Source organism: Macrobrachium rosenbergii, chromosome 57 (assembly GCF_040412425.1).
Source record: "Macrobrachium rosenbergii isolate ZJJX-2024 chromosome 57, ASM4041242v1, whole genome shotgun sequence".
NCBI classification, from domain to species: Eukaryota; Metazoa; Arthropoda; class Malacostraca; order Decapoda; family Palaemonidae; genus Macrobrachium; species Macrobrachium rosenbergii.
Window position 1 is genome coordinate 6,969,032 of NC_089797.1, and position 27,663 is coordinate 6,996,694.

Consider the following 27,663-nt stretch of genomic DNA (forward strand, 5'->3'; position numbering starts at 1 on the left):
ACCCACAAAACACATCCCAACCTCGACCCCAGAGACCCTTAGGGCCAAACAGTGAGAATATTTCTACTGTCCAGTTCCCGCCCATGCTAACCACACCCAAAGAGAAACCACCCACTACCTTCAGCTATGTCACCCCGTTTGATCAGTGAGTTTCATCAACTTTTAAACATTTTAAAATATACATTAAACAATCACGTTCTTTAAATTAGGTCTAGTTTAATTACCTCTGACAAAGATAAGTCCTTGTAAAGCTGAATTAAGGGATTGAACTGAAATTCTATCAATATGCCAAGATTATTATTATTCAGAAAATGGTCTACCGTATACATACGTACACTTGCGGAAAGATAAAGCACAGGAAAGACACAAAGTGGCGGAATTTTGCAGATGACATTTGAGTCACGCGGTGCCAGGGGCTATAATGATGACATACATATAGAGCATTAACGTACACTATAATATTTCACTCAAAGTAACAAACTACTTATTCGTATGCGAAAACAAACCTGGGTCTTAGCTTATGGATAATTCTTCTAGCGCCAGTTCATTATCAAAACACCAGTCTATCTCGAATATGGTTTCATTACCATTATCCAGAAGAAACTGGTAGCGGTAAGTCTAAATTACTTCAACATATTTATAAATGGTTCGTTACAATAAAAAAATAAAAACAACGCACTAAGGACAAAATAATTAAAAAAAATTGCTGGAAGTGCAACACGTTACAAGTGGAAAGACTAAAAAATTACGTCATATTCTCTTTTTCCATCGAAACCGATTATTTCAAGAGAGAGAGAGAATCTGTCAAAATTTTTGCTTCGATGTCCAAGCTTATACAAGGAGGTGACGTTCTTCCCGTTCAGACTCGTTCACATTCGTTTTCACGTTTCCCGAGGTGTAAAAACATCGGTGATGTTTTGAACTTGTCTTTGACATAATTACCGTTTCCTCGAACACAGACGTTAATTTGTTTTTAACAGCTAACTTGCTTTAAAAAGGATGAAATATATAGAGGGATAAGACAAAAGGATTAGCCCAATTCAAAACCGCCGTTTCTTTTGTCTGCTCCGCCTTTTAGCCGCCCACATAACTCCCTCTTACGACGGTGACCATCAACCACGCCTCCACACGCCCAGATGGGCGAGAAAGGCATGCGCTGAATCATCATTCTCCCCCTCTCTCTACGCCACCCACACAACACCCAATCTCGCTGGCGGTGCTCAGCCCACACACACGCATCCCTCTTTTCTATTGTTACCATTTACCTGAATGCAGCACTGTGCTTCACCGCGCGTGTGCACGTGGCGTGGGCCTCGATACATAGCATGAGGCGTCCTTTCTTTTTAGAAGATGAATTGAATCTTGACATGTGCCCTTGTCCATACTAAACGGGTGTTTTTCTTAATTCAATACTAATGCAGAGAGAACTGGGGAGACTTCATGCCATGAAAACAATTAAACCAGTCTCGAACGTCGTATCAGACGCTCGGCGATACTGCCGACATCTCGAGGGTAATCAGTGACACCAGGATTAAGATCCACTTCCCACTGTCTTATCTTTAGTACTATCAAGAACAGACGCTACTGTGAATTTGTCCGAGTTAAGAAGGCAAACGTAAAAAAACGAGGAACGAACACATTAATCGCGAAGGGTGTTAAAGAGTTGCATTGTCTTTTTTTCTTTAACCGGGCAGCTTCAGAGACAAAACAAGACGCAGGTTACTGCCACATTACCCTTAAGTTCACCAGCAGCGCGTCCAACTCCCCTACGCACACTGCGTCATTTACTCTTCCGCGTCCCGGACATTAGTTAGGGTCTCTCTAGGGATACAATGATATTACTTCAATGATATACTGAGGAAACATTCTAGAATCCCGCGTTGTAAAAGAAAGCTTTTGTAAGACTGTGAATATTAGCAACAGACTATATGAGCTCGATCGGTTATTTCAAAAATATGTAAAATGGATAGATTTTAAATACAACTATTATATCTACTCGGTCTACAGCAAAGACCAATACCTTCCAACGTCACTTGGCATTATGTAATGATAACTACAGTTATCCACGAATGAATCAAATGCAGATATGCAAATAGTACAGAGCATTACTGTCTGCCCTCCTCATGGATCAGATGATGAAAAAAGTGGTTAGAGATTATAGGAGTTTAGAGAGAGAGAGAAACTATGTCCATTAAAATGTAAACCTTCATATCACAAAAGAAAGCAGGGAGGCTACGACAAAGTAATCCGCACTATCATATTTTCCCTCCCCCCGTCCCTCCCTCTCTCTCTGAAGTGTTCCCCCAACGGTGGTGTCCCGCAAGGTTAGGTTTGGTGGCCCTCGTGAATGCAAAGTATTCAGGCCAGATGAGAATCGCTGCGACCTCTTGGCGACTGTTATCTGCTCTCTCTGAAACAGCTCTTTTTATTCTTAGTATATAAAAAGGGTGAAATGTATTTAGTGCGTTTATTGACTATAATTTCAGAGGTCTTCCTGTCTGGTCGAGTTTCTTTGGTCACTTAATTTGTTATCGACATCTTAAGATTCAGCTGTTCAATATTTATAATTTATATTATATTTTAGCACTTTAGGATTTGACTGCTCGTTGTGAACCCGCCCTCAACACGTCTTTTCTTCTCCCAACCGTTCACCAACTGCGTATACCTCACCCAACGAACTCAACCTCCTCCTTTCATAACCCCGTCAGACCACCCATCCTCCCACGGTCGAAATACCACCCACTCACCCTCGGTCGGGCCGCCTCGTACCTCGCCCAAACTCTCCTCCTAACTTTTAACCCACACAAGCCTTCACCCTCACCCCTCCAACACCCAAGCCCTTTCACCGGATCCTACCTTTAGGACGCCCACCTCACCCGCTCCCAGCCCTCCTCCTCCTTACGTCCCTGGGCAAGCCCGCCCGCCCGCCCGTCCATCCATCCGCCCGCATTCCCACCTGTCCTCCCTCGTTGCACAAGGTCCCCTCAACCCAACGCCCGTTGTAAAAGGGTGGTGGAAGGAGAGAGGGGGGAGATGGGTGATGTGGGGGAGAGGAGGGGAGGGGACCCGCATCACTCTTTATAACTCCCAAGCATTCTCTCTGCCCCCCCCCCAAACCCGCCCCCAACCCCGAAGCGAAGCGCCCACTTTCCGCAGCACCTCTACGTTGTCTCAGGTCCACCCACCTACCCACCCGTTCTCTTCTATCTAGCCCTTGCCAGTCACACCACATCCTCATCTTCCACTGAAGCTACCTAAGGTCGCCTCTCTCTCTCTCTCTCTCTCTCTCTCTCTCTCTCTGTCACATCTACGGTACGAGAGAACGCTAGAAATATCTACTTCATTTACCACCGTCAACACAAAAACGTTTACCACAACCACATTCAAGCGCACATGCACACTCGTGTTGAAAAGAAATCTTACATTAGCCTGAAAAACAATAGGGCAATGAGTCAGAGGTGTGTCTCTCTCTCACACACACACACACACACACACACACACACACACACACACACACACACACACACACACATATATATATATATATATATATATATATATATATATATATATATATATATATGTATATATATGTATGTATCACTTTTCACCCGATATACTGTATATATATTGAAGTATTATGCTGGCCGCACACCTCTTCCTGGTTTTCCAAAATTTGAATACGCCCACTCTTAAAGACTTTTTTTAAAAATATGAATGAATGGATTCTGAAATATAGGCTATAAGCCAAGTACAGGGTCGCTTTCTGTCACTCATCGTTTAAGACTCTGAAAAGAGGGAGTTGGAGTGGTGAGACAACAAGATACGGATATCCAAAAAGTACACAAACGAGATGAAACACAAGGATCGACAGGTAAAAAAAAACGTTGAGAAAACTCCACAGTTGCATCGAGATATAACAGATAGGCTGGCAGACAAAGGATGTGGGAACAGAGCAAGAGGCTGAAATGTGGGATCATCTAGGGCTGTAGGGTAGCTGTAAATACCCACAGTATTGCCAAAAGAATGAAATCCAACTCACATGGTGGGATTCGAACCTATCACGAAGTCAAGATTTTTGTTGTTGGGTTTCAACCCTCAAAACTTGATTAAACTAATGTCATTGTGTGGCTTATAGAAATACATTGCATATATGCTCTCAAGATGCGTGTCATCACAGTGACACAAAAACAGCCAAGGGGGTTACCAAAAGGATACGGCTAATCAGATAAGAAACTGCCTTCACTAAACACGAGATTAGAAGAAAAAGAGATTGCAAGTTTTGGTACAAACGCTCTTTCAAATAAAGTCACGTGTGTGTATACGTATTGACCATACAAGTGAACTCATATACAAACGCATGTACACACACACACACACACACACACACAGAGTGCGAGAACATTCGCTTGTGGTGTATGAGTGAACACCTGCCAAGTGTGTTTTCCACACTGGAAAATGGAGCAGCTGTTTTTCTTGGGTAATTTTGGTAACAGTAACTGCCGGACTCAAGTGGTAGTTTTACTCCCACTATGCGGAGGATTGCAAGATATGAAAATTAAAAAAAAAATGATAGCGGCAAACACGATGACGAAAAAGAAAGCTTAATAAAAAACAAACGGCCTGTAGGTTTTATAGGTTAGGAAATCTATGATTTATACTATTTAACATTTTAAGCTTTTTTTCTTTGTCTACGTGTACATATAATTAAATATATATATATATATATATATATATATATATATATATATATATATATATATATATATATATATATATATAATCGTCACTAGTTACAATACAATGTTCTTACTACGTATGAACATCGTGCTGAACAAGTGTTCGCTACGCCTGTTGTGGCTTCCTACGGAAGATCTTATCGTAAATGTAGGAAAGAAAGGACGAAGAAAACATGTGTATGTTGAATATGAATGAATGTAAAAATGGTTACAGCTACTGATATGGAATTGTTTGTGTCGTGCATGTAACATAATTGAACGGATGAGAAACGTGGAGGGAAGTAGAAGTGGTCAAGTACTAAGCATAGGTCTAAAGATGGATTGGATCAGAGTATTCCGAGGTGGTTTGGTCGCAGGAAAGGTAATGGACGATAGAGACGGGTGTTAAGCGTATAATATAAAAGTGTCAAGCGGGGAAGGAGAGGTACGGGAAAGGAAAGGTCTGTAAACATGAACCGTAAGAATGCTCACAAGATAGAGGCAGAAGAAGCAGTTTTCCTGTTATTGGGGGGGGGGGGGGAGAGTAACCTCCGACGAGCCGCCAATGAGCCATCTTTATAACTGTATTTAATTAGCTGTTGTTAAATCAGTTTTCAGCGCATTCACGATTTAACATTTAAATATGGATGTGGTAATGAGTGTTGTTTAGTTTTTTCTATGAAAACACCATCAAGGGACTTTTGGATGAGCTTTTAGTTTCTTTAATTGATTAAAAGTGAGGAAGCTTCAATCGTGTGCCCTCCTCTTATTAAACATATGATAAATTTCGAGGAGACCGGCATCGAATTTTGAGCGATCTTTCGCTTCCGTCCGCTGACCCTCCTGTTCCTTTAAATGGCAGTGTTGTCCATTTAAATTGGCGAATTCATTCTTTGTCGAATTATCGTACTGAAGACGAAGTCTTATCAGTGATGAGACTTTTCATCTTTCAGAAACGAATTGATATGATTTGACAGGAAATAATTATGCCCAAGAAAAGTCCTGTGACTCACAGCTTATGCCTCTGTGCTATTTTTTTATTCGTGAAAATTAGGCTCACAAGATGGAGGCACATTACGCACTTAAGACAGTGAAGAATGGAGTGGTTGGTCAGCAAGATGGATAAAAAAAAAAAAAACAGGAATGGAGGCAAAAGGACCAAAACCTGGTTGCAGCCAGGGGCCGAAGGGAGGCTGCAAACCTTAGTAAATGCATACAGTTCACCACGTGATGGCACTACCGCCCCACGGAATGCTTCTGCTGAAAATTAATACAATCTGACTATAAAGAAATCCTTTCTGCTGTATTCCACGAACATAAATGGAGGGGTACTCTCAAAACTGCACTTCTTGGTGTAGACTAAAGATCCTCTTCGGCTTAAACAAGATATAGCTCAGTCACACCTTAACAGTCTCGCGTCAAGTCATAAGGCAAAGGACCCGTGTTGGTATATGGCCATTACAAGAAGAAACATCAATTGCACGATCATGTTACTACGGAGCTTCCAAAGCGCATGTGAGTGACCGGTATGACTCGCCAGAGAGAGAGAGAGAGAGAGAGAGAGAGAGAGAGAGAGAGAGAGAGAGAGAGAGAGATAAAACAATTTTCGCTATTTGTCTTTGTCGCTGATAGCAGTGATATTACATATTCAACTCTCATTAAGACGAAACACACAAGGGATATAAACAAATCAACACACCTTATAAAAGAGATTGATTAAGCTGAAGCTCAAGAGAACAACCGTATATAGAATACAATAGTATAGAATACAATAGTCTGTTGTCGTGTGTATACGACAAATGAATCTGTGGGTCTCACAGAACGCCTTCGGTGGAGAACCAAATAAGAAGCCTTCTCTAAACAGGTTATATCACAATATGGTATATTTGGAAAGGATATAGTACAGTTAAACATTTGCATATGAGAGAGAGAGAGAGAGAGAGAGAGAGAGAGAGAGAGAGAGAGAGAGAGAGGTTGTCACATTACTTTTCAAGATTCAAATATGGTGCTCGATAAAGAGCAACATAGGTCTATTTGAACCAAACCAAATCATGAAGTTCCCAACAGGGGCCATAATAAATTTATTAAGGCTAAACTCAACATTATAGCATATTTTTCCCAAGGAAAAGAGAGGGCCTAATTAATTATTTACAAAATAAAACACACCCCAGCCATTCTGACCTTTAAGCAGTTGTAACTGCTATCGCACCAATAGGTCACCGTGGCTTCCACTGCTACCTAAACAGCCACTCCGTACTTGTCTGACCACTAACATAGGACTAAGAGTTTCACCCCCTCAAATGGAACGTCAATGGGAAAGTCATTCCCTAAAATGGAACTAAAATGAATAAATGTCTCCTGATCACGCCGTTGTGAGGGTCAATAAACAGCAGAATGCCGAGAAATATAAAGAAACACGGCATAACTTCAAACTAACGTCAAAATAATCATGTACCACTATGATGGCAAAAACATCCATTACAAATTATCAGCATTTTCAGACCAACAGTTTTTTCTTTTATACCTCCTAAAAAAACACTTAAGCTACCCAAATTCCATAACATATACAACAAACATTTGTGTATCTTACATTGGGAACACTCAACAAGAGAAGAACGTGATACTCGTATGGTCCCAGAGAGACGAGGATTTCAATACTGTACAGCCACAGGAAGAACCTCTGGTGATATTTACCTCGTGTGGTTCTTGTGGTGTGTGGTGGTGGTTGTGGTGTGGGGAGTGAGAGAAAGATGTCCCCCTGTTGGGTAAAAGATTCTCTCTCTCTCTCCTAGTTTAATGATTGTGTCCTTTTCCACATATCTTGATTGCAAACTAAATGCTGCATTTATTTTCCCCTCATACTTCAGTATGTCTCTGCATTATTTAGAGCTTAATACGCAAGTCTTCAAGGGTGAAGTATGAAACTCAAAACTCACTCAACAGCAAAAAGAAAGAATTCAAAATAACTCCAGTAATCTACTTCCACTTATGAATACTGTATTCTATTTGTACTGAATATAAAACTGGCAATAAATTATGTAAGATAAACAATAAAAGTGACTTACATTACATAAACCATACAACTGATTTGTAAACTAAGCTACAATGGTTGCAGAACAATTCAAAAGCCCTAAAACTAGTGACATTTCCAAAAATTCCTGTCAACATATCATAATATCTATACATTCTCAATCAGCCACCACTTGCAATGGCTGCAATCAAACTCATCCTCCATCACCACTTTGATGCAAAAAGAGCCCCTTTGAAATTCTACCAATCAAGACGTTTCCATCGCTCTCATCAATCTCCATTCATCTCCTGGGGCTCCCCCTCCCCTCCCCCCATTTCATAGTACTCAACCAAGTTGGTCTGGGGTCTTCCAACTCCTGTGATTCCCACAGGAGCCCAGCTGGCACTACCTTGGAATATCCTCCAGCAAGTTCAAGCCATCTTCACCTCTCTTTCATCATGATTTGATCTACATATGGAACTTCAAATTGTTCATATTGTTTAGACTACTGCATAGTCTCACATATGCCCTAATGGTAACATTTAGTGGGGAAGAGAATGGTATAAAAATAGTCGCTTCAAGTTATGATGGATCTGAGGCTGCTTTTCCGAAATGAGATGCAATTTTGAGGTTTCTCCAGTAACTTTTCATTGCAGTTCTTTCAAATGTCAGTTAAAGAGATAAAGCGCATTTCATAATAAAACTACTATGGTAATTCTATTTATGCCCACGAGAATCTTCTAGATAAGTGAAAGTAGGAGTGATGATGATCTTATTGCCTATAATATTTCATACAGTGTAAGTTACCTAACTTTCCATCACAGAGTAGGTTTACTTGTTTAAAGGAGTGTGTGTCTTTTGTTGTATTAAATAAAACAGATATAGAATTTAGGCCAAAGGCCAAGCCCTGGGACCTATGAGGTCATTCAACACTTTAAAGGAAATTGAGAGTAAAAAGGTTTTAAAGGTGTAATGGGGAAAATCTTGCAGCTACACTAATAACAATTGTCAGGAGAGGGTGAAAAGTAAGATGGAAGAAAGAGAATATGAATGGAGGTACAGTAAAATGAATGAAAGGGGTTACAGCTAGTAGCCGAAATGACACTGCAAAGGACCTTAAGTAATGCCTACAGTGCACCGCATGATGTGTGCTACCCCCCTACAGGGCTTTTGTTGTATTAAATAAAGCTTTCAAGAGTTAATCTTCATTAGATAACAGTATATAAATTGAGAGAACATAACAGCAGATACACTGAGAAAACAGAGAGCTCATATCAAAGATTTACACTCTTCCAATGGACAGGGTCTTTCCTGACACCAAAACTAATCTTCACTGAAGATAACTGTTTTCTTTAATACTGACAAGGGACACTTGGCTAATAAAATCCTCCAAAACTTTCACAGGTTCCCTAATCTTACCTATGCAGAGGGAACCATGGAACTGACAAAAGTAATTTGTGTAAGAATAGCACAACCTTCATTATAAATGCAAAATTTTAGTGAAGCAATCATAACAAATAATCTTCAAATGCTAACTCAAACCATTATACAATTTACAGTGATTGTCTTTCAGACTGATTGTTACTGTTATTGACTGAATATATAATAAGGATGCTACATCACACCTAAAGAAATTCTGCTACATAATTAAAATAAAGGGCTTTAAACTGATTATAAGCCATACCTCTATTCTCCTGGTGTCTTTTGATCCACAGGGTGTAATTAGAGGTCTGAAATAAATCATCATTTGTGACCTCAGTGGTTCCATTTAGATCATGTTGACCATCAAATGTCACTTATTTGACTTCAAGCTGAGTGTGCCGATGCAATAACATTGGCCAACTTATTCATGGGGAAAATTTGAGGTAGCTCAAACAGGCTATATTTTACATCCGTAAGTTGGCAATGTGAGTGCCCAATTACTGGTACTTGCCTTTTTTCCCAATAAAGTGGAATCCATATTAGAAATGTAATGATATAACAGAAAGATCATAGCACCTGACAACCTTCAACTCCATATCTGACAGAGATACCTCACCTATCTTTCCAAGTTCAAATCATCACACTGAATCCTAAGCTTGCTTCGGGTAATTTCCAATTCACATTTTTTGAGGGAGATATTACCAACAAGGTTCACCATTGAAGCTTGAAAGTAGCAAGAGAGCATGAGAGGGGAGTGAGGCTCTCAGTGAACAAAAGAGCAAGCATGTAAATATTTCTTTTGACAGGGAACAAATATCAGCCCAACAGACAAAGCAGAGGTGAAGGCAGAGCTGCCCCTAAGCCATTATATATCTCAAGTAGTTAACGTGGGTCTTGCACCTTCCATAACACTTTACTGTGATTCATTCGTGGGCCGTGTCAACCCACCCAAAAAGGATCATGAATCGGTATGGTAAAAAGAAGAGGCAAGAACCTTTCAGTTCACAAAGCCACTTCTAAGGGAAAAATGGAAAACTAGACATAGGGAGCCATTGACGGTGGAAAGAGTATGTGAAAGAATCTCTTCCTATTTCATTCTTTGCAGTCTTCCTCCCCTTCCCCTCTTTCCTTTTACCTCTTGGTTGTGATTTGGAAACTAGGGGAAAAAGAGAACCCTGACTGCCAAAGACAGGAAAATGAGTATCAAACAGGCAAAGCTGAGGTGAAGCTGGAGATATACCTTTGCACTTGCTTCTCATACACCTTGAGTTACTGTATTAGGAAATGAGGCTGAGTCCCAAGTTAATGGAAGTCCCAAAGAGAGTGCAGGCTGTGCACCCATGGGTAGTTTTGACCCATCCCAGACCAAATGTGGTACGGTATGGGAAGTAAAGGGGGCAAGTGGCTTTTGTAGTTTAAGAATCCACTTGGAAAGGATGAACATAAAACTAGACAAAGGAGGCATAGGCAGTGAAAGTGTCTTAAGAACACAAATCTCAGTAGATATCATCAGCAACAAAGCCATGGTATAACCTCTATGGCTACTCAAGGGGAAAGACAAGGAAATTCCCTGGTCCATAGACCAGGCAATCAACCTTTCCAGAATGCAACGGTTCAAGAACATGCAGAATGAGTGTAGCACTGGCTCTTCTCCACATAATGCAGCTTAAGTGCCGACAAGAAAAGAGTTCAAGGAAGTTCTCATGTCCAAGAGGGAACAGGTAGACACTCAGTCACATGCTCATTCAGAGAAACCAGTGTCAATTTAACCTACAGCAAAAGTCCCACCTGTGGGTCAGCGGAAGTCAGTGCCAACCCTTACAGAGAAGGCACTCACTTGAAGTTCAATGAGACTTCTTGTGATAGGGCTTCTGAAACCACTTCTCCATCAAGGCTAAGGAGAAAAATATGATAATGAAGATCACAACGAGCTTGAGGAGGAGGAAGATGAAAAGGAAAAGGAAGTGGGTGCCTGCTTTCCTTCACCTAACAAGTCTTACTCTCTTACACAAAAACAAAGGTATGGTCAAGGCAGGTAGCGTAGCAACAGTGATAGAGTACTGCCTGTGTTCAGTATTGCATCTCTCACTGCTAACATGACTGCCACAAGAGGCTGATCAGTGTTGGGCTCCTTGGAAGGAACTGCACCAAGTACAGAGAACCCCCTTAGCCAAGGCTAACTGGTCCATACATTTCAATTTATGTCCTAGGTGTACAGACTGGAACTTTTTATGAAGGAATACTCCTCAGCACAAGCTAGAGATTGTCGCTGAAACTTGGTTAACATAGTGGTTAATTGGAGGTAGGCAAGTGAATAGGGACTAACCCTCATTCATCTGCCAAAGCCAGTACTTTTTCCTTTCAACAGCAGCACTGTTATGGTTGCTTCCCCTGAGATTATTCTGTTCACAAATGAGCTCACAGACCTCTTGAAAATGCTGTTCCAACTGATGCTAAAGAAGTTGGACAGAGGACCCTCAGGTCTTAACAGATCTTCCCCCCTACCTAGGCATGAGTTGGGGTCTATCACAAAATGAGAGGCCGACACACCAGCCTGCCATGGTGAGTGCACTCGTGATCAGGAGCACATTATGAACAGCTGTTAAACTTCATGTAGGAATCTTTTAACTGGATGAAATGAACTAGTAGAGGTCATGGGTGAACGCTCATGCATGCTATTGTGCAAAAGTACATCTAGAGTCCTGGGTAAACCAGGAACACCCTTAGGGACTACGTGGTCAAGCACACACAGGTCACCATGTTACCCAGTCCCATTTGAACCCTCAATCTGCAAGTGCAACAAGTACAAACAAGAGGAAAAGTCTGAGGCAGCATTCAGGTCTTGAAAGGCAGGGAAACATTAGGTAACAAGCACGCTCAGAAAATCTTGTGCCAACTGTACCTAAGGCTGATGTCCCACCTACAGTGAGAGAACCCCCAGTGAGTGAAGGCATTCACTCAAAGTTTGACAGGTGGGAAATGGGGCACAAGAGGAGGAAGAGCTCAGTGACGACAAGGAGAAAGATGAGCCCTTGCAGTTCTTTGCTAGATTCTATCCAAGAGTTACATTCCTAAACTACAGCAGAATAGGTCGAAGTAAGTAAAAGATTCACTGGAGTACAGCATGTATTCGATACCATGGAAGAATATCTCACAAGCAGGACAGCTATTACAGGAGGCTCAACATGGTTGAGTTCCTTTGCAGGAACAGGGGACCCATCGGGAAAAGCTAAGTGGTCCAAAAAATTAGCAAAAGATGGGTCGCCTGGAACACTGAAGATTGGTCACATCTTATGCAGGTAAAGTATTCCAGTGATACACAGACATACCAAGAGTAGAAGACTAGGTAGGGGTAGCCGGTGACAAATCATGCAGTTGCACTGCATTCTTCCCTGGGGAAAGCTTGGTATGCATACTTGGCCTGTTACTGTTGGAGATTGCATGCTGGTCACCTTCCTTTACAAACATAAGGCAAACCACAAGGATGGAGCCAAAAAGATTCAACAGTGTCAAGGGTGAGTTATTTCTCATTGAAGACACCTGTGAACATCTTTTGACCTTCCTCCATTTCTTTCCATACCTCTTCCACTATAAAGGAGACCAGCCAGCACACTCATCAAACAGGGAAACTCAAGACTGCGGGACCTATCCCTGCAGAACAAGCAAAAGTGACAGGGACCAAGAGACACACATGTTATAAAGCAGCCACACACCTGCTCACATCCCACATACCTTCACTGTAAATATTTCTTCACCTACATTGTGAATGAATGACTCATTAAATTTTTACCAAGCTATAAAACCAAGCACTGGAGCACTTTTGGCCATTCAAAATGTAAAACAATTACAAGGAGAGTTCGAGTGGTTAGACAACAAGATGAAGATATCCAAGTAATAAATACATAAAATAATGGTCAATGTCCAGAACAACTCCTTGGTGAGATATAAGAAAATAGTCACACTATAATTTTCACAATATAAAATAATAAAACTTTGTCTCTGAATACTTTTGAGGAGATTCACCATAAGATATTAATGATTATCTAATCGGCATCCTCGAAAATTTTCTAAGTCGTTTGTTTACATCCAGTAGCACTTCGTGTAGTTGTCTTACTGGAGATAGTTCGAAAATGAGGTTTTTTACTGTAATGTTTCTCAGAAAAACTAGTTCCCCATCGAATGATTTTCGATTTTTGACTTATAAGGTTAGACAATACCTGTCCCCCAACCCCCTCCATAGCTAATATGGCAAAATTGTGGGTGTTTCCTCATCATAAGAAGTGGTCTAAAATGCTTTAAATATGAAAAATATTACATTTTACTTCTAATTTTGGTACTTTATGCATGCGGAGTTCTTCTGGACATTCACCAAAATAATCTACAGTACAAGGATCTAAAGTTGAAACTGGAAGAAAACCCTCACAGATGCACAAGATGCAATAGCCTAGTTAGGAAAGCTGGACAGCAAGATGAAAAAAGTCAGCAGGAATGGCAGTACAGTAAATTAAGAGGCACACCACATTAAACATGACACAATACAAACAAAACAACAGTTTCAGCGTCCTAGTCAGGTAGACAGACATGTTTACAAACAATAACACAAAAGAAAGCGCTCACTTAGCCTATGGCAGGTGAGTGGGGACCTCCTCACTCACTGTCTACTTCCAATTTTCCTTGTTGCCAAGCTTCAAGGGATGTTTCCATACGAACAAACATGATTTAACCAAAGTTTTGCTCTCCTATTTACCATTCATGTTTCCAACTGTTTGCTTAATAGCACAATGGAAATCTAATTTGATCAGAGAACTTACATGATGAAAGACTCAACATAATCCTCAGTTACAAACATTTAAGGTAATCTCTTGGGAGTGTCTCCAATCATTTCAGTTGTCTTGGGTACCCAAGGGGAAACAAGTTTTTTGGTACTTGTGGCAATTAATCTGGCCGATGCAATTATTAATTCTGCCTTCATATCTACCTAAATATTTCAATTTTGTCAAATCAAGGTGAAATCTGATGTCAAAATTTACCCTCCTAAAGCAACGTCTCAGTTTAATGTAAACAAAAAAATGCTATACAAGAAAGCATACATATGCTGTCTTTAACAGTACAATATTTTTACTTTACACAGGAAAATCTAGGCTGTGGTACTCAAGTGCTTGCATGAGTCACAACCAAATATGCTTCCTTGAAAGGGTCCTTTAACATGTTTTTTTTTTTATTTTAATGAATGTAAAACTTTTCGTAGACGTCAGTAAGAAGAATAATGCTTTTTCATTTGCTTTATTTACACAACTCACAACACACTAAAAATAACCTTCTATACAAATGTAAATATATTTTTAAAACATTTTCACTTTTTTATTCTGATATATATTTCAGATGAATTAAGCCCATTTATTATATAAAACCTACGTCACTAGATTACGAAGAGAATTTATGCCCCTGCTGACCAAATGATAAATTAATCAAGCTAAATTATCTTGCATAGCCTATACTATGTACATTGTGTCCTAATACTCGTACAAACATTTGTTAGATCTTTATTTGATGTAATACTTAGATGAGCCTAGGTTATGCTGAAACTTAAATGTCTAGTCTTTTACAAACATACATATTTTGACACCAAGTAGTCTATGTCGGCTAAGTGACCATCTATAAGCTTGCCCAATTACGGTAACCACACAGGCCCTGTACAAGGTGGCAACCAGAGGTCTGATCTGTGTCAGTGCTAAATTATAATTTCCTATACGCAAGCAGAATTAGTAACACACCAAAATAACATTGCCAAGAGGAAGCAAACTTACAAATCCTTGTACAGTGAGGTTTTTTTTTTTCTAACCTCACACCAGCAGGAGGTGTGTAGTGGTGCTTAGGGCCCTGTGCAGGCCCATCACAGGACACAAGAAACATGGTTCTGCCAATCTACTCACCTGGACGTCTTGGGGGCGGAATGAAGGAAAAGACTGGGTGCGTCCAAGGGTGGGTGGGAGAGCATGAGTTTCGCCAAGGTGGGAGTGAATCGTGGGCGGTGTGCAGCCAGCCCCTAACCTAGCCTAGCTGGATGCAGTAATGGAGCGAATCTGCCCCAAATGTCAAGAGGTCGAGAGGGGCGACGAATGTGAGAACGCCGTCCAAGCAAGGACCATGGGCGTGTGGGAATGTGTCGGGTAGGGTGGGTGAAGGGCAGCGACGGGCGGAGGCGGCCAGGGGCGGTCCGTGCGCGGAATGCGGGCGCCACGCAAGCCACCCACCCACCTCCGCCCATCACTTTCTCCACATGTAGGCCACGTAGGACCTTAATTGGGGGCGGTGGGGGCCTCTCGTGAAACCTGAGAACACTGACGGAGGCGGGATACTCACTCGATCCAAAATCAAAGGCAGAGATCCTGAAATATTTGGAGAAACATTTGGAGAAGAGATTTTCTTCCCTGCCCTCACTTCAGACTGAATAAACGCCCGACTCCCCTCCGCATGAGTGTCCATCCCCTCCGCCAAGGGGATCGCAAGGGGCTCGAACCTCCCTGGCGGGCGATCGGAGCCTCCTCGCCCGCGTTATCTCTTCTTGCCATAAGCGTCGTGATTATTTTCCGCCTCCCTATAACCACAAAAACCACAACAAAAGCTGTGGTTGAAAGGAAACATCAGTAAAAATGTGAAAAATACCGACATCTCCAGCAAAATTATCTCGTCAATGAATGGTAAGTGGCGACAGAAAGGGAGCGGAGAGGCGAAGGGGGGCGACGGGCCCTCCGGATCCGCCCTACCTCGAGGATAATCGGGTTATCCGGTCTAATGTTGCCTTTGGGTTCGAAGTGCCACCATATCCATAATCAAAACAAACCCGTTTAAACCGTTAGTCTCGCTTTTCCCGCTGATGTCTCGTCTCTGGTCGTGACAGAAGTGCCCATTGGAATGAGTGGCGGCAGTAGGGCACCGCTATGATTACTTAGACTCTCTTATTTCTCGCTAAATGCCCGAAGGATGCCCTACGGTTGGGAAGGCTAGCCTTCGTCTGCTAGCCTAATGCCAAAAGTAGTTAGAGATGCCACGTTGATTTGTTTTAACATATTGGTTGGGTATATTCATCAAATAGGAGTGTTTATTATCCCAATTTATGCAGATTTCATCTAGGCAGCATCACATCCAGCCGAGCTTGCTGTCTAGGCTAGACTTTGCTTAGCATTTAGGTCCGTTCTCACAAAGATCAGTTTTGAATGTTTCGGTATAAATTGGCTAAGGCTACTTTGTTTCAGTTGCTGTCTTTTGGTGGGGTTGAGCAAAGCGTAGTTGGTGCTACATCGAAATGTCCTCAAATTAAAACATCCGCAAGTGTCTACCAGTGTTGCTTTCGGATATGCTACCAACCCTATCACGGAACGTTGAATTTATGTCTCTTAGAGCAGTATTTCCTCTCACCATTCATATAATTTTATGGAATTTATTATCTGACATCAGTACAAGACTCGTAGCCCAGCCTAGTGCCCTAGATATCTATAAGTGGTTATGCATACCTAACCTAGTCATATATAAAAAAATAGAATCAAATTTTGAATGTAAGGCTAGTTATATTTCTTTTCGGTATTATTTTACCTTAAACCATTATTGCTTGTTAGACTTGAAAATATCATTTTGCCATTTTTTAATGTTTGCTTGGAATGTTTTTGCCATTCATTTTGGTAGCTAATGGATACTTTTAGAGTTGGTGAGCCCCACCTTATATAAAATTTGGGGGAACGCAGTGGATAAACAGGATTTTTCCAACGGGGAAAGCAAAACAAGTGAAATACAAGGGCATTAACCCCATTGATAGTTCTCATTCAGATTAAATTAAGTTTATAGAATGTTCTCAATCTGGTATCATGCAATAGGTTACCTGGTAACGTTAGGTTAGGTTAGGTGTTTTTTTTTAGGTCATTTGCTTACAAAACAAATGTAACATGTTCAGGGCATACATTAAAACATATCAAAACGATATTTTCAAGTCCTAAGTGCAGTAATGGTATGAAAATTCAATCAATCAGCTGTACTTGACAGCAAGGTTATACTTTGCACTAACCAGATTAATCACTAAAAAGAATGTAGACCTCTATCTTGTATATGGGTGTACACTTATGAATAAACTGACACAATTGTGACAAAGGTTTTTCTCACTCATTTGCCATTTAGTGTGAAAACTATTTTTCATTACTTAAAATGTGACTTTTCTGCCACAATTTAAGAAAACCTGGTGATTTTCATGCAGTTCTGGTTGTGCAGTCTTCCACCTTATTTCTTATTATTAACACTACACGGTATTATATCTCACTTAGATTTTATATGATCAGTTTGTGAATATTTGAATAGAAGTGACCACAACTCCTTAATGGAAAGCCAAGGAGGTAGATGAAGCAGATTCAGTTATGGTGTTACCATGGAGAATTTGAGTCTTTTGGTTCACATGTTGAAACTTAAGATTTTTTTTATCAAAGCAACCTTGAAAACTGCTTATGACTAATGCCAAAAACTAAAGGGAGGCCCTACAGACCTGCAGTTCCATGGTGGAACTAAACATTTTTTATTTTCAGGAAATTTACTAGAATATTTTACATTTGGTATGAAAATAGCTTTCTGAAGTACAGCGGAATGATTATAAAGCAGTGAATATATTATTTTTTAAAATCCAAGAGATTCATGACTGAATGGCATTAAGGGAATCAGCTATATGATCCAAATGAGTTCTGTCTGGAAAGAGTTTAGGGAAGCTAGTGGGAAGTGTTTCTCTTCTCCCTTGCCCATTCTAAAAGTGAATGATACTCTTTATGAGGTTTCTGAGAAATTAGGTCAGTATTTCTCAGGTGATTTCCCCAGTACTGTAGCTTGAGCTCAAAGAGAATCAAAGGATTTGTGAATCTAAGGTTGCCTTGGATCTTAACTTAATGGCAGGAAGATATATACTGTAATGTGATGTTGTTGTTACAAGAATACAAATCTGAAACCTTTTCTCTTATAAGAGTTTGTCTTGGGTGACAGTCCATCATGGCTGTTGTTGAAGCTTTTTTTAGGCTATATAAATGGTGGACTTTGGATTTTATTTTTGTCTTTGATTTTTATTATTGTAAGAGTGATGGTGCCTGACTATTTTCCTGCTTATGGTCAAAGTGCACACCATCTTTAAAATGTGTTGAGTATTCTCCAGGTTATGCTGTTGGGATGGTGTCCACTTGTTTTCCCCTTGCCAAGGCCAAGGAGCGTATGTGTGTGACAGGATGGCAATCGACTAGTTCGCTGTTGCAGGAATTGGTACCTATAACCCCTATCATTCTTGCTCTAGATCCCACTTCTGAACTGCCTAAGGCATTGTGGCCTTTCCTAGGTATTTCAGGAGACCCTCTCCCTGTATGCCTTCATGGAACATTTGAATTCAGCCAGACATTCCTCTCCTACACTGTCTTGGTGTTTCCCACTGCCTCTGTTGGTAACTCTTGCCCAAGTCCATTCTTGTGGACATAGATACTTCAAGATTTCCTTTCAGGTAGGCAGCAGCAAATTGCTGTTGATGGGATCTTCAGGGAACTGAGAACTATTTTGTCTGGAGTTCCACAGGTTAGTGTTCTTGGTCCTCTGTTATTTTTAGTGTACAGTATACAGGTGATATGGTTGTTGGCCTGGAAAACAGGATTGCACAGTATGCTGATGATGCAACACTTTCGGGTGTAGTAAAAGCTCCACTTGTGAGAAATGAAGCTGCCATTAGTCTCAGTTGTGACATGGAGCAGATAAGTGAATGGTGTAGTCCAGGGGTTTTCAACCTGGGGTACGTGTACCCCAGGGGGTACTCCAAAGGTCAGTTAGGGGGTACGCTCTCCCCACGGGTGTTAGGGTTAGGGGCCTGGCCGCCCACTGACTGCGTAGCCACAGGTAAATGATTATCAACAATTTTCTTTATTTTTATGGAATTCTTTGTGTTTACAATACTGTTGGTTATTTCAGGAGAGTTGTGTACTTACTTCCCTTCAATACAGTACACAATGCAATGTTTTTCTGCATTTGTTTTGTTTTCTACTTTATACAAAGTGATGGGGGTGTATTATTGACATTAAAAATACCCAAAATGGTACGTGGGGAGAAAAAGGTTGAAAACCCTTGGTGTAGTCGGTGGGGTATGAGGCTGAACTCCTGGAAAAATGCCATTGATTACAAGATCTCATACATATTTTCCACCCCATCCTCCCCTTCAGGTAGATGGGACTCTGCTGAATGAGTTGGAGGCTTTAAAACATCAGAATATGTTGCATGAAAGTTAGGTATTGTATGTAAGGCCTCATATACATATAATAACAGTGATAAAATAAATGCAACCTGTTTTAGGTAATTTGTCCTTCCGTTACTAGAATACTGTTCTCTGGTGTGGATGTTTGCTTCTGCCAGAGATATATTTCTTTTAGATAGAGTGGTTCATGGTAGTAGGTTTCTGTTTCCTAATAATGTATTAGCATTCATGGCTTGGACCATCGATGGATGGTCTTTTGTTTTGTGAATTTTTATTAAGTTGTATTTTAATAGAGATCTTTCACATTCACAATTGATCGTTATCCCCTTTTCCTGCCGAGAGCAATCAGATTTGCTGAACAGCAGCACCAATATGCAGTAAATATGCCTCGCTGTCGAAGTTTGTTCCAGAGGTCCTGTATTCATCACACCTTTGGACTGTAGAACAGTCTCCCTGAGGATGTTGTGCAATTGGAATTTCAAATGTTCAAGTGAAGACGCAATTCATTAATACCCCAAAACAATTCTTTTTGTATTTTAATAATTTACTTACATTTTTATCCTTATTTATTAGTTTATTGATTTATTTTTATTTGCTAATAAGTGATCTCTTCTTACTGTATATCCCATTACCTTCTATTACTTCTTCCTAGTGAACATCATACTCTTTGGAAGCTTGAATTTCAAGTCAATGGCCCCTGTGGGCTTGATCCATATGATGAGTAGGGTTCGTCTTCTGAGTAATGATAGTAATAACAATTCTGTTCCTGCTGCTGCTTTTGTGGCTGCTCCAGCAGTCTTTGCTTCTGTCTCTTTGTGGATGCATGCTTCTGCCTACAACTGGTGGGATTGGGAGGGATTAGAGAGACCCATGGTTATAGGAAGTCAAAGAAATGTTGCCATATTTTGCCTTCCTCCTCTTTTTCCTCCTCACCTTCCTCCTTGCCCTTCCCACCTCCAGATTAGTGGAAGAGTAGGAAGAGGGGCCAGAAGGCTTCTGTTCACAAGACAGCTAGGAAGCCTTTTCATGGCTGCCATTCTTCTGCTAAGAGTGATGGCGATCTGGGTACTTGTTTGTGAGGGCCATTTGATTGTAGGCAGTACTGTTGGGTAGGCTCACGATCTCACTCAAGACTGACCACCAGTACATAAGTCCACTTGTGCAATCCTGGTCACTCCAGGTTACCTGCATAACCTTCTAGGGGAAGGAGGCTGACCCTGACTCTTGCCATGTATGTGCTTCTTTGGAAGCATGGAAGGAAGAATTTGCATTTCCTTGGACTACTGGGTGCTTTAGTTCCTTGTAGTTGGCTTGCTCCATCTGGGACCTGCTCATGATCATTCCCAAAGTGTTGCCCACTTGCTTGTACTCCATTAACTTATTCTGGTTCTGGACCATTTTGGTGCATACATGACTCAGTATTGACCCAGCCAGCCTACTGCTCAGTACCACTCTGCATGGGACAGTTGTGTAGAGAGGCTAGCTTGGATGGTTCAGGTAGGTTTTCTGATTTCCAGACCAGAGAAACCCCTTACCTTCACTTGTTCTTCCAAGGTGCTTCCCCCATTTCTAGCAGAGTAGCAAAAGTACTACACCTTAGGGGATGCCAAGGCTTGCCTGCTATAGGTGGACTCGTCCTGCGGACAAATGAACAACCTTAGTTCCTTTAGTTCCTTGTAACTGGCTTGCTCCATCTGGGACCTGCTCATGATCATTCCCAAAGTGTTGCCCACTTGCTTGTACTCCATTAACTTATTCTGGTTCTGGACCATTTTGGTGCATACATGACTCAGTATTGACCCAGCCAGTCTGCTGCTCAGTACCACTCTGCATGGGACAGTTGTGGATGGTTCAGGTAGGTTTTCTGATTTCCAGACCAGAGAAACCCCTTACCTTCACTTGTTCTTCCCAGGTGCTTCCCCATTTCTAACAGAGTAGCAAAAGTACTATATATTAGGGGATGCCAAGGTTTGCCTGCTATAGGTGGACTCATCCTGCAGACAAATGAACAACCTTAGAATGGCTTGGAACTAATTTGTGTGTAAAGGAGTTCCTTACTCAGTTGCCAAAGCAGGAACTATGAATTTAATCACCACAGCTTCATTCCAGACCTCGTCGTGGTTGCACCTCTGGTTCAACAAGATGGCAGACTTCCTATTTTGGTGTCTCCCTTTGGAGAAGGAAAAAGCAATTTCCTGAAGATTGTTAATGTCAGAGAAGGATTTTGACTTTCCTCTTGCACTAACCTATAGGCTAGCCTTGCCTTTGAAGGTGTGACACTGTTCATAGCTTCTTCTCATGACATGTTTTAAATTGACCACGGTCACACTTAGGAACAGATTGGGCCCAGATACTTTTTAATTTTTTTCAAAGAGTCTGGTTGCCGTGGTTGTGGAGAAATGGAAGTCTGATGCTCATTATTCATCATGCCGTTTCCTTCAGAGTTCCTTCAGATCTGTGAAGGGGATTACTGGTAGGCCTTCAGGGATAGTTACACCATCAGTCTTGGGCTTTAGAATTTGGGCATTAGGCAAGATCTCTTACTTATGGCTAATGCCAAAATTCTAAAGCCCAAGGGAAGTAGTTAATACAGTTAACACTCTTGTTATTAATGTATAACCTTGTACCCCTCTCTTTGCCAGAGGATCTGGTGAACTCGGCAGTCATTGTGTGGTTGTAGGTAACAGATTCCCTTGTTTGGAGGGGAGGCTTTGACTTTCCCTTCCTCCACAGGAAATCCCTAAGTGTTTACATTGTTGCAGCTGAGTCTTTGGTGAATCAGTGCCAGTTCACTTGACTCCTGTGTAGCCTCAGTCTGTGGAAGAAATGAGAGATCTCACCTTGCAGTCTTGTGTGTTATTTCTCTCTCTCTCTCTCTCTCTCTCTCTCTCTCTCTCTCTCTCTCTCTCTCTCTCTCTCTCTCTCTCTCTCTCTCTACCTCAGCTTAATTTATGGAACAGATGGAGTATCATGATTCTTTTCGTTTTGTCTTCCCATGCCTATGATTACCACACCTCATTCCATCTCTTTGAGACTTGAGGGGGTTACTCGGTCACTTCACCTTTGAATGGAATCTCCAGTCTTCTTGCAAGAGAAGAATCTGGGTTCCTCTTGTTTTTGCACACTGGGTGGGCATCGAGGGCAGGGCTCTTTTCTCTTTTTTTTAAGCCTCACAACAGTTGCTCAGCTGTTATGTAGTTTTTTCTTGCTCCTTTCGGAGAAGTATGCATCCCACCTGAGGTGTATCGATGGGCTTATGAAGGTGAAGAGATACCTTGGATCCAAGCTAAACACCTGTCTGAAAAATTAAGGTCTGACAGTGTGCTCTCTGTCACTCATTAACAAGTGAGTTGTGTTGTGGAGCATTATCATTCATCCCAGATTGATGATTTGTTCACCTACTGACCTTTTTTTCCCATTCTGTACACAAAAAAGACTGAATTTTCGTGGACCTTTCCTTAGTGCAGTTTGGCATGGTAAATTAAACTCAGGTATCAAGCCCTATCAACCTCTGCATCCAATACCAGCTGCTTAGGAAGTTACAGGAGTCATGAACATGACCAGAAATCTAAACAATTTAGGTCGGTGTCTGACTCTCCCTCCAGCCCTTCTCAAAGTGCAGTAGCAGTGGTCACAACTTTCATGTTCCTCAAGCCTTCTGCCCTTCCAAGTTTAAGTTTCATGTATGATAAGTGTTGCTTTGTATTCTTGTAGGAACAAATTCAACATTTTTTTAAGATATGTATTTCCTAGATAAGGTAACCGGAGCCTTTCATTATAATTTCATTTCAGAAAGCTCCACAGTTCTTTTTGCCAAAGGGAAAAGTGATGGGTAACTGGAAGTTCACTGGGTGGTACACAACCACTTACTTGCCACTTAGTAACTAGTTTGTGACTTAAGTTTCAACAGCAGTGTTTTCAGTTCTCATTGGGAATACTCATATATAAAAGAGGCTGTGGTTTGTACAGCTATGAAAAATACAATTTATCTCAGAAATTTTATATTTTTAGTACTAATTTTCTTTCACTTTACATTTTTTAACAAAGATGTATCCCCTGCGAGAGTACACTGATACAGTACTATATTTTTGCATTTGCAGTCTTTTTTAATGCTTAAAAGTCAGTAAGTTCTTTTGGCATAGAATATGTTAATTTCTTGAACAGTAGCACAAAGCTAAAATGTTTAGGGTGGCTATTTTTATAGGTGTATGTTTTTGCTTAATTAAAGTGCCAGGAAATCTCGCTTTTAGTTTAATATTAATTGGGTAAAATCATTTTCAGATCTAGTCATGGGGGCGGACCAGTTCCTCCTCACTTGGAACAACCACCGCTCCAATTTTGCTGAAGTCTTCACACAACTTCGCGTTCAGGTAAAACCATTTCCTTAATTTCTTGGGATTGCCAGTTTCACAGCTTCCATAATTATTTCATCAGTAAGGGGGTTCCACTGTGCAGTTACAAATTGAGGAGTGACAAAAAAAATCTTCAAGTTTGTGCTTTTTAAAAGTAAAAATGTTTGTTACTGTAAAACTACATTGGGTTAAAGTATATGCACCTTATTTCTTTAGGTTAGTCTCTTTGAAATGTAGTTAGTTTTACTAACACTGTATTGTATTGCTAAGTCTATGCATGCAGTTTTGATACATTTTCATTATGATACTTTTGGACTTAAGGTATTTTCTGTTTTCTCATATGGACAATTCTATGATAGTCTGGTTAACAAGGACAAGTAAATGGGTGTCCGGACTTGTATCAAAAGATGAGCATCCTACATCACATATAATAATTATATAACCACCTGTGATTGATTTTTGCTTGTTCATTACAGGACCAACTTGTTGATGTAACACTTCTTTGTGATGGAGGATCATACCCAGCCCACCGCCTTGTCTTGGCAGCCTGCTCACCTTACTTCCACCAACTATTCACGCGACTACCCACCCAGCATCCGCTCATTTACCTCAGGGATGTTAAACAAGCCGAACTAGAGGCACTTCTTGAGTTCATTTATCGTGGGGAGGTAAGGTCACAAGTTGTTTATGGTTTCTTGTCAAGCATTCAAGATAAGTGTATCATATTACTTGAAACAGTTTTACTTAGTAGACTCATAACCTACTCCGAATTACCATGTGCAGTTAGCAAGCTAAGTGAGAGATTTCCACATGATTGTCAGTGTACATCTGAGTTCCCGACATTGCTAGTATTTGGTAGTGAGTACTCTCCCAAGAAGTGGTTATGCCAGGTCATCAGACCAAACATTCATAATCAGCTTAGATCAAACTCACCACAGGAAAACATCTAGCAGAGCAGAGCAGAAACTTCTACCAGCAAGACTTGGTTCTTTAAAGTCAAATCTTTTTTGCTTGGTTGAAAGATAATGATCCCATGTGTACTTAAAGAATAAGATAAACATAACAGACCAAGATTGGGAGTGTGAGGAGGAACTGGTGATGAGGGGCACCAATTGGGTAATTGGAGCTGGTTAACGCCATGGAGAAGACAACTAACTCTTCATTTCTGTACCAAGACCAGATGAAGGTATTTATGCTGTGTCAGGTAGAAGAATTGTTTAATCCCTATTTATGCCACATGAACGAGAACATCTGCATTCAGAGCCACTAGAGTGGTGTAAACTCCAGTGAGGTTCATTACTTGTTCCTCTGCCAGAATGGACTGTAGATCAGACAGTCCCATGAGTTTTCATAATTCCTCAGGAGGGACTTGAACTTTCACAGAGACCACCAATGTTGAGGGAAGCATTAAAGAATTAAGCCACTGAGTTGGGAGCTGTCTTTAAAGCGAGTCACAAAAATTTCATCTGGCAAAAAAGCACAAGAAAGATTCTCTCACCAAAAGAGGCAACATAGAAGGCTCAGGCAAGATAGGGAGATGTTGTGCAGCATCTAGAAGTAAGGAGCTGGAGGCACAGTTTCTAGGGTGTAAGGATACTGGTGATAATATAAAGTCACCGGAAGTTTGAACAAGTTAAAGGGTGAGCCAAGGTGAGAGTTCTGTAAGGAGGAATTGATATCCTTTTCCTAACTACCCAAAACAAAGATGAAAAAAAGAGCAAAATGGAAAATAATAGTTGTAAGGAAATGGTTTGCACAATTCAAAAAAAAGTCACAAAAGGCAAGCTGTCATTATGATTGGAGAAGCTGTGAATGCCAAGAAGGGATGATTTTATTCCTGATATAACAGGTTGATGCACATGGGAAATGAGGCAACTAATGACCAATGTGGTTAAAGTGAACAAATAGTGGATGTTGGATTTTTTTGAAGTCCTTAATTTAGACTTTACATCATTGTTATTATTTTGTTTTCAAGTAGCCTTTGCTTTTGCAATTATTTTCGTAGAATAAATGATAAAACACAGGTTTTTAGCATTTTGTTAACTCCCTAAGTAGTTTTAAAGAAATACAGGAACAGACATAGCAGAATACTGTATCTTTTGTTAAAAAAGATTGAAGTCATTACAGATTGTTATGAACTGTTTTAGTACATCATGTAAATTCCATTGCTGGAAGTTAATTTCATGAGGCTCTCCTTTCCTTGCAAATATACCAACTTCCAGGGATCAAATATATTTATTATTTCTGTAGTTACAATATTTTGCAGTTACTTGCAAAAGACAGGTAAAGAAATTTTTACTCAAGCATACAACAATATTAAGTATTATGTTCACTTTATTTGAAATTTTTTTATTGGGTTGGCCTTGGGAATGCCCGTATAAACATTGTAGTTTTTACATAATGTAAAGTTAATTTTTCTTTATTAGCAACCTTGTCTCCCCTCCTTAAGTAAATGGTCATGTGAATAGTGATTCCATGAGAATATGAAATTTTAAGCATACTGCTCTTGGCATGATTGATGATTGATGTTATTTGTTTTTGCACTGAAATACCAAGCATTTTTATCATACCTACAAATGAGTTGGAAATTCATTGTTCATATTAGTACTAGATATCTTGCTGCAGCTGAACAAGATATGTTCTTTTAATGCTGATGTAGCAGTGCTGAGATATTTTGAGGTACTGTTGTTTTGTCTGAAATGTACTTGTTTTTATCCCAGACATAGTGTCACTTGGTTATTGTTAAAAAAAAAGAAAAAGATTCATATTGGTTTATTTAATGAAAAAATCTTAAAGACTATACTGTATATGTCATTTTCCAACAGGTAAGTGTTGCAAACAGCGAACTTACTGGCTTGATAAAGATAGCTGAGAGTTTACGCATCAAAGGCCTTGGAGATGTGTCTCAGAGAGATCAGCATCCACATCCAGGAGAAAAGAGACCATCGCCTCCATTTTCACCATCGTCACCCATAAATCATAACTCTAATCCTCGCCCCAAAAAAGCTGCTCGCTTGTCATCTGGTAATGGGGACTCCAAAGGAATGGAGACTAGTTTTGCATCTCTCTTGTCACCAGCAAATAGCTATGGCCATGCCATAAACAAGTCCACCAATAATAACAATCACAATAACAACAAAAACAGTGAAGGATTTGCCCAGTTGATGGATTCTGGTTGTCCGGAGCCATCTGACCATGACCTGGAAGAAGATCGCACACCTAACATCGTGTGGGACCCTTCCCTTTCAGAATCAAAGTTGCGGTCATGTCTTGAAGGTTTGGATTCTGTGAGTTCTGCTCAATCTCTTGCTCAGTCTGTTGCTCACACAGTCGCTCAGTCCATTACTGTCCCTAGGGCACTATTTACTTCCACTCCTACCAAAGTCTCATCAGCAAGGAAGGAGGCAAGTGATTCAGTAAAAGAGGGAAGCCGTGGATCTTCACGAAGAAAGCACCACGAAGCAAGTGAAAGCAAGAGAGGTAGAACTTCCTCAGCTCACCACATTTCATCCAACAATCAAGAATGTGAAAAAGAAGCAAAGGTTAGTAATCTTTGTTATTCCATTTTATTAGAATAGAGGGAATCTAAGGTTTTCAGCCAGAGATTTGGTGGTGATCTATCACCTCAGGTTTTGGAAATACAAAATCTATATAGGCTCATTTTATTCTGTAAAGGATGTCATTGTCCTAGGTATCTTTGGATTTAGATCTGCTTAGCTTATATTGCCTGTGTGTGTGTGTGTGCCTTGTGGTGTGCTGTGTAGACAGACCTGAAGGTTCCTAGTAGTGTCCATTCATCCCCAGTTACAACAGCCTTATATACTCATTATGTATTTCCCTTGCACACAGTCTCTCCCTACCTCACCCTTCCCGTACTCTAAGTTTTGTTCGGCTTTTGAGAATGAATCC

The 27,663-nt window shown here is 40.6% G+C and overlaps 2 protein-coding genes across 4 annotated transcripts in view; one reads left to right on the forward strand and one right to left on the reverse strand.

Annotated features, from left to right (window-relative positions):
* The window catches only part of LOC136836941 (longitudinals lacking protein, isoforms H/M/V-like), a 36,231-nt gene extending 20,582 nt beyond the window's left edge, over window positions 1-15,649 (reverse strand). Inside the window, exon 1 of one of the 3 annotated variants that reach the window (XM_067101461.1) lies at window positions 15,084-15,611. In XM_067101461.1, coding sequence (XP_066957562.1) covers window positions 15,084-15,148 — 65 coding nt within the window. In that variant the 5' untranslated portion in view covers window positions 15,149-15,611. Of the gene's footprint in view, window positions 1-15,083 lie in introns of all 3 variants that reach the window. The other 2 variants (XM_067101460.1, XM_067101459.1) reach the window with 2 other exon arrangements.
* Window positions 15,650-15,741: 92 nt separating this feature from the next.
* Window positions 15,742-27,663, forward strand: part of LOC136836940 (protein tramtrack, beta isoform-like) — a 29,778-nt gene continuing 17,856 nt past the window's right edge. Inside the window, exons 1-4 of the mRNA XM_067101458.1 lie at window positions 15,742-15,851; window positions 23,684-23,772; window positions 24,231-24,422; window positions 26,580-27,296. Coding sequence (XP_066957559.1) covers window positions 15,845-15,851; window positions 23,684-23,772; window positions 24,231-24,422; window positions 26,580-27,296 — 1,005 coding nt within the window. The 5' untranslated portion in view covers window positions 15,742-15,844. The remainder of the gene's footprint in view (window positions 15,852-23,683; window positions 23,773-24,230; window positions 24,423-26,579; window positions 27,297-27,663) is intronic.